The sequence below is a fragment of the Benincasa hispida genome, chromosome 9 (genome assembly GCF_009727055.1).
Source record: "Benincasa hispida cultivar B227 chromosome 9, ASM972705v1, whole genome shotgun sequence".
In the NCBI taxonomy this organism is placed as follows: Eukaryota; Viridiplantae; Streptophyta; class Magnoliopsida; order Cucurbitales; family Cucurbitaceae; genus Benincasa; species Benincasa hispida.
The window spans coordinates 10,318,214-10,326,355 of record NC_052357.1 but is presented as its reverse complement, the minus strand read 5'-3'; the positions used below and the strand labels follow the sequence as shown (position 1 = coordinate 10,326,355).

The 8,142-nt window shown below is 32.3% G+C and overlaps 1 protein-coding gene and 1 pseudogene across 1 annotated transcript; both read right to left on the bottom strand.

Annotated features, from left to right (window-relative positions):
* Positions 1–533: 533 nt before the first annotated feature.
* Positions 534–2,622, bottom strand: LOC120084522 (annotated as a pseudogene).
* A 3,468-nt stretch (positions 2,623–6,090) lies between these two features.
* LOC120085228 (thionin-like protein 2) lies at positions 6,091–7,409 on the bottom strand. Its single transcript, XM_039041127.1, has 2 exons — positions 7,119–7,409; positions 6,091–6,360 (listed from the first exon to the last, which is right to left on the bottom strand). Exons 1-2 carry the CDS (start codon positions 7,387–7,389, stop codon positions 6,302–6,304), a joined length of 330 nt encoding a protein of 109 aa, XP_038897055.1. The 5' UTR covers positions 7,390–7,409; the 3' UTR covers positions 6,091–6,301.
* Positions 7,410–8,142: the final 733 nt, after the last annotated feature.

Genomic DNA, 8,142 nt, shown 5'->3' with positions numbered 1-8,142 from the left:
AATAGACTTTTAAGATAAACATCTTATAAATATTACCTTGTACTTGTTATTAATGTTGTTATGAAGTCCTTTTTGTGATGAGTGCACCTTCTTCACTTGTCAACCTTCTTAAAACATGTCCAATGCAATCTTCCTATCTTCCTTCCAAATCTCCAAGAATCAAAATTTAGCCTTACACGTCAAACTCCAACATAACAAAATGAAAAACTTCACTAAAAATCATTTCATTGTTGTTCAAATGAGTTAGCTAAAAAATTCTAATTCAACTAGTTTCCAAAAGGCTAAAAATTCTAATTAAACTAGTTTCTAAATGACAAGGAAACCATACCTAGGGAGGCCATATAAAACGAGAATAGCAGTAACTTCACGTCGATGGATTAATCTATAAGACTCTGTAATCATGTTGATTATACAAGAGCCATTTTCTAAAGATATTGTTTCTTCCTAATATGCACATGTGATTGGTAGAAGGGGAGGGGGTAAACACAATGAGACAAAAAATAATTTCAAAAAGCACCTCCATTCTTTCACAACTACAACATCTTGGAGTTCCTCTTTTTCAATTCAATAGTTGTTGGAGGGTTTTCGTTGCCATTTGAGTACACAAATACTTGAGCCTGTCGCATGACATCGTTCGTACCAGCCTAGCACAGATTCAAGCATAGCTAAACTAAAATAAACATGACTGAAAGAGTGCAGCAAGATCGTCTAGCAACATTGAATAAAAGCCAAAAACAAGAATGAAGAGAAAACAACATTTAAAATTTTGAAAGTTAATCATTCGTACCAATATATAGTCTTTCATATGAAATTCAACTTTCTACATACATTCAAATCCAAAGCTACAAAATCATTTATATCAGGAATGAGAGTACCTGCAAGGAGAATATATCAAGAGTGTTTTGTCCATCACTCAACATTGCTGTAGTAAGGAAAACAACCTTCGCAATTTTGAAATGAAATAATTCCATTGCATACGAAATACAAGCACCAACAAAATCATGCCCAACTAGGATAACCTACATAAGTTAAGAAGATAAAAGAAATTAAGCTTCGAGGGAGTCAAGTGCAAAATACAATAGCTTAATAAAAAAAAAAAATAGACAATCGAAATAGAAAAACCTATCTCAATAACATTTTTGTTAAATCACCACTAAACCCGAGTGTTCGTCCAAAAATTATGCTCAAGTAAATTTAATACTTTCCGTGAATTTTCAACACCCATGAGCACACATATATATGAATACCAATGCCTACAGAACATAAGTCTATATATGTTCATACATACTTGAATGTGTGTATATATATGTATATATTTAGTAAATTGGGTTAAAAGGATAGAAACCTTTTCACCAGCAGGAAGCTTTTCAAGAACATCCATGAGTGGCTGCACATATTGCGAGAGATCTGTGATGCTATTTGGATCAAATGAATGAATTCCTGAACCAGTTAAGTTTATCGCCGTAGCTCTACAGCCTGCTTCTTCAAGAAGAGCAATAGTTTTATACCAACACCAAGCACCAAAACCACCTCCATGGGCAAGAACAAAGTGATTTGTTTCCAAGTCATCTAGCTTTATGTCCTATCAATTTGAAACTTAGAACCATAAATTCTTTTTGGCAGGAAACTCAGAAAATAACCTTTTGGAATAATATGTGAAAAAGACAAACAATCAGCAAAACTCTATTGATAATTTGAATAATCAAATTAGTTTGTTTAGAAACTTGACATAGAAGTTCATCTATACAAACGCCATTGTTTCCTATGTCATTTATATTAGTGCACTCATTCTAATTCTAAATTGAAATCGTAAGAATTAGACACATACTGATACATAATTAATTGATCATGTATAATTTGAAAGAGGAAAATGAAACAGTTAGTAAACAAAAATTAAGACTATCATTCTTTCCTCCTCTGTTAGCCAAAATTAATTTTCAATTATCCTCATTGTAGTTTAAATAAGTCTAAATTTAATATACAGTTACAACGAAGTTGTTCATTAAATACAGAATGGGAAAACAATAAGTCATTTCATCGTACTTTGAACGATTAGAATCTTAAAAGCTCTCATTAGGGTCCAATCGATTAAACTTCCTACTAAAATTTGTAAAAAACTGACCCAAAAAAAATCCAATTCCCACACAGACAAAATTGAAATTCCCCAAACACAATACACAATTTCACAATCCACAACATAAAAATTTCAATCAACACTCATCCGTCAACAATCAAATATCGAATCCCCGATCATCCATACTAATCACAGTCACACAATCAAATTCAAAACTCAATGAACCTGATTAACAAGCTGCTGAGGTTGAAGGAGAGGGTCAGTGAGGGAGCGAGCTCGAGAACTCGGACTCCGTGGTAAGGCATTATGATTCTTCTTACTGGAGGTCGGTTGCCGAAGTAGAGTGATCAAATGACACAAGACAATCGAGTGGACGTTTTTGGAAAAACGCCGTCGTTGCCTTTGAAAGCCTACTCTGAAGTCAACGAGTCTTCAGTCTTCTCTCTCCGCGAAGAGTGTATTTAAGACCATTGGTTGCTGGAAATGGACAAGGCAAGGGGTCGAGGAAGGTGTTGGCTGGATGCTTGGCCAGGTTGTGGGTTTTGCATGGAAGGATGAAAGGAGTTGTGTTGGAAGGGTTTCACGTGGATTGTGGGTGAGTGGAAGTCTGAGAATGAAAGGAAAAAGAAAATGAGGGGGAGAGTGAAGCGAGAAATGGAAAAGAATGGGGGGAGGGGAGGGGGGAATTGGTTTTATTTATTTATTTTTTTAAAAAACGAATCTTTAATGTCGGTACTAAACCAACATTAGAGGTATACCTACAATGTCGATTTAGAACCGACTACCTCTAATGTTGGTTTAATACCGACACTAAAGATCCACTTTTTTTTTTTAAAAAAATAAAACCGACATTATACATCCGATTTCATTTTTTCCAACCAACATTAAAGCCCAAAATTCTTGTAGTGATTTCAAGGTCCATGGCGTTGACCCATTGGTCCTTGTCTATGTCATTCATTGTCTATTTATAGAACAATGGATCCTCGATATCATCATCTGGTATGAAAACCTGAGTTTCAATTAAACCCAAGTAATAGTCAGATTGTGATACAACCCTCCCACTGTGTCGAGACACTCTCAACGGTTGAGAAGGATGAGATTGACCTGAAGTTCTGGCTTCTTCATTAACTCTTGATGAAGGAATAACTACATCAACAACCCTTTTTTATTCTTCAATAGCTTCATTTAATATTAATTTGCTCTGTGGTTTATTATCTCTCATGTCGATACAAACACCTTGTTTTCTTGTGGATCGTAGAATAGACCACCTCTCGTTTCTTTAGAGTAACCAACAAATTAGCATAACCTTGAACGAGGTTCCAACTTTTTAAGATTTTTCACTAGCACGTGTGCAAGACAACCTTAGATTCTTAAGTGACGTAAACTAGGTTTACACCTATGTGAACTACTATAGTCTCTACTGCATATCCCCAAAATAAGCTAGGCAATTAAGCATAGCTCATCATAGAAGAAACCATGTCTAACAAGCTTATATTTCTCCTTTCTGATACACCGTTTTGCTGAGGTGTACCAGGTGCTGAAAGTTGGGATTGAATTCCATGTTCTATCATATAGTTCTGGAATTCCAAATTCATGTACTCTCCACCTCGATTAGATCAAAGTGTCTTAATTGTTTTATTTAACAGGTTTTCAACTTCAGCCTTGTACTCTTTAAACTTTTTAAAGACTTTAGACTTATGTTCCATTAGGTATAAGTAACCATACCTTGAATAATCATCTATGAAAGAGATGAAGTATCTGTACCTTCCTCAAGCTTTTACATTTATCAGACCACAAAGATTTGAATATAAGAGCTCTAAAGGCTCTTTGGCTCTATAACCTTTTCCACTATACACACCGTCATCCGAATCTGATTCGAAAGCAGAGTTTGTTTGACGAAAAAGGTTTCCACACAGTTCTTCATGTATATTTTCAATTACCTCCTTCTTAGCCTTTACCTTATCTTTGCTTTGAATGCTTAACAATATCTTTGTCTTTAACTCCTGATGGAACATTAAGACATTTTTTCATATTTTTGTCAGGGACATATCCAGCAAGATGGTAATTAAATCTTGTAATTCCTCCACTTTTATTAACATGGCCACAATATTTACATACTGTGCCATTTTTATTCCCTAGAATCTCGATGTAGTGGGCCCATGTAGTATCAACTCGTCCTATGGAACTTTGAACGACCTTCATCTTCCATGTTAGATTTCGATCCTATATGAATTAAAAATTATAATGTTAAACTTGCATAGCATAATAGAAACATAAAAATCATTAAACATATTGTAGCATAATTAGGATTTCTTAAAAGAAAAAAAAACAAAAACCATAACATAAAAAGGGTAAAACATAACATAATAGAGAATAGAGATACAAAATGCATAACACAACATAATATGAATACAAAATCATGGAATTCAATATAACATAATATGAATGCAAAATACATAACCCTACACTTATATAACATAGCATAATAATAAATACATAAAAATCATAGCATTAAACTTATTTATAACATAATAAGGATATAAAAATCATAACATTAAATATATAATATAACATAATAAGAACACAAAAATCATAATATTAAACTTATACATAACATAATAAGGATACAAAAATTATAATACTAAACTTATACATAACATAATAAGGATACAAAAATCATAATATTAAACTTATATGTAACATAATTTGGATATAAAAGTTATCACATGAACTTCTATAACATAACATAATAAGAATTCTTCCAGAAAAAAAAAAAAAAACATAACATGATTAAGACACAACACTTATGACATTAAACTTATATGGCATAAAATACAAAACTCGTAACGATAAATATAAAACAAATACAAAAAGAAGAAAAAGAGATCTCTACAAATAAAGAGAGTTTAGGAAGGTTAGGGAACTTGAGATTTGAGAGTAGTGTGGAAGAAGTGATATGGTGGAGATATTTATAAGAATAAATTATGGAATTTGAACAGTTTAAAATTAACATGTATTATTTTTTTAAAATGATTTTCTTGAGAATGAAATTTTGAATTGTGAAGTGATTGATATATTTTTAAAGTGATTTTCTTGGAAGTAAAATTTTGAATAGTAAATTGATGTGAAAATACAATGAAAAAGGTATAATTAATATATATATATTTTCAAAGTGATTTTCTTGGAAATGAAATTTGGAATAATGAAGTGATGTGAAATTTTTTTTAAAGTGTTTTTCATGAAAATGAAATTTTGAATAGTAAAGTGACGTGAAAATTCAATAAAAAAAAGTAAAATTAATATATGTTATTTTTTCAAAATATTTTTCTTGAAAATGAAATATTGAATAATGAAGTGATGTAACAATTCGGTGAAAAAGTTTGAAAGAGATTAAAAATTTATATATATTATTTTTTTTGGATATGACAATTTAGATGGTGAAACAACATAACTCCCATAATTCAATATTGAAAAGAAATTATGTGAAAATTTTATGAAAAGAATTTGAATCTTGTTAAAAATGAATATATATTATTTTTTCAAAGTTAATTTCTTTGTAAGTGTAAATGTTGAATAAAAAATTGAGAGAAAATTTAAATTAGAAAAGGTTGACATTGGGAAAATTGCAAAATAGTTTGAAGTATTGAATTTTGAGGCTAAATAATAAATATGTTAGTTTTTAAAAAGGAAACAAAAGCGATATTCGGTGATATATCCGTGATATTCAGTCGAAATATCCACGATATTTCACGATATATCCACGAATGATATTTCGCGATATATCCACAAATGTGATTACTCTTCAATGACATTTACGATGAACGATATATCAACGTATATTGCGAAACTTCATGAAAAAAGATGTTAACCCCTCGTATCTCTATCGAACATGCCAATTTATCGGTATATCGATGTATTGCTGATTTCTCACGATTTTTCAATCCACACACCCACTGCATATATAATTACTGCACAAGTCTAGGCAAAATTCTTTCACATAACACGCCATTCTAATATAAACAAAACTGTTTCTTACATATTGAATTGATCATACAACATGCAGAAACTTGAGACTAAATGAATAAATATATCAAAACTTATGCTTAAATCTGGAATAAACTTTCAAACCAATGGTTTTGCTTTGACCACTGATTTTTGATTTATTCATAATATATCTTGAACCCAATCCCAGCTCCGTCTCCTCTCTCCCTTCATCTTTTTTGCTTTCTAATCTTTCATGCATTTTTTGTCACATGAGTCCACACAGCTTTTTACTTTGTCCCCAGCTGCCAAGTTCATCAAAAAATCCAAAAAGTGAAAAACATCTATCAAATTAGAGAAAAGAAGAGAGGAATGTTTAGTATGAATACTACTCCCATTTCAACTCTAAGTCACAAGAAGATAACCTTTCCCAACCTTTCATGCTCGACTAATCTCACATGATAATCTACCCGACCCTACAATATTAGGATATTAAATCCTAGGTACATGACAACCTAAGAAGTACAAATATGAACACAAGGTATGGACATGACACGATTCGGATACGATGATACGTCATTTTTTAAAAATCTAGGACATGACACAACAAGGACACATTTATTAAAATATACATTTTTATACGAGACAAAATACAAAGTAAATGGATTGATGGATTTATATGCTTAAAAAGTTACCCTCAAAATTTATTATTATTGTCATATGTGTCTGTGTAGTCTACTCAACAAAGTGTTCTATATATATGTCTAAAATATTTATTTCACTAATAAGTGTCCGATACGTGTCTAACAAGTATCATAGCGTCTAAGTGTATGACACGTGTCAGATATGGACACGCTAGCCAAATAAAAGTGTTCGTACTTCTTAGGTGACAACTACGGATTATACCCATGATTTCTTAGATTTTTATCAAGAAGATCATGCTTTCTATTTATCATTAGGCCATCCCATGATGGCTAACTGTCAACATTATTTAGAAACTATATATAAACACAAGAGAAATGAATTAACATAGGTATTAGTGGAGTATTAGGAATTTTCTAACCAGGGTCTCCCATGGTACTGAAGTTGGTGCAGATAGAAGTGGCACAACCAAGTTTGCAGAAGTAATGAGTGTCCATATGGTTGGAATCCATAGTGGAAGGTGGATTGATGAAGCATTGAGCCACGCACTGTGCAGCACAAGTCTGTAAGAGAAAGATTGGTGTTTTGCTAGCACACTCTCCAAAGCACTTTGTATAGCAGTCCTCAAATGTGGCTGTGGATCTTTCAGCAACTAAGCTCATAATCAAGCAAATTACGACAACTGATTTCATTTTCTTAAATTTGGATGTGCATTAAGTCTTAATTAATTTGTGTGGTTTTTGAGGTTGCAGGGAAAGAGTAGTTCTTAAATAAGCACTTGGGTTTATCGAAAATAAGCAGTAAGGAAAATGATTCCGAATACTAAATTTGTCTAAACAGAACACAAATATCCAGCAAATAAACCAAAGCAACGAACAAAGAAAACGACGATATATAGTGCTCTGAAGTAGCTTAGAGTAATTTTATTAAGAGCAATAAGTCACCCATTACAAAGCAATCTTAGCCAAACCCGATTTTACCGCCGGCTAATATCCACAGATTACCGAGACATCCACGCGCCAACTATAGCCTCTGAAACCGAGACGCACGCCCTTTAACCACCGTGAAAATCGGAGATCTAAACGGCAACGCTTCGTCCACTCTGCGAAAACCTCCCGCTGAAACAGTATTCACGACGGCACTACCGGAAATGGAGCGGCCGATGATGATCCACGTTTACAGAAATTTCTTCTCAGGCTTAAAAAGAACCTTTCACGTTAAAGCCGTAGGAATATGGAAGATCCTCTTAATTACAAAATTGCCACTACACAAATTTACTTAAATATGCTTAAATTACAACCACTTAAATATCTTCCCATCTTACCACTACGGTTTTAATATGAATCTAATTAATATTATTTTAATATTTAATCATATTCAGATATATTAAATCCTCATTTATTATAAAGTTTAATTTTGAGTCTTATTCAAAATTAATTGTATAT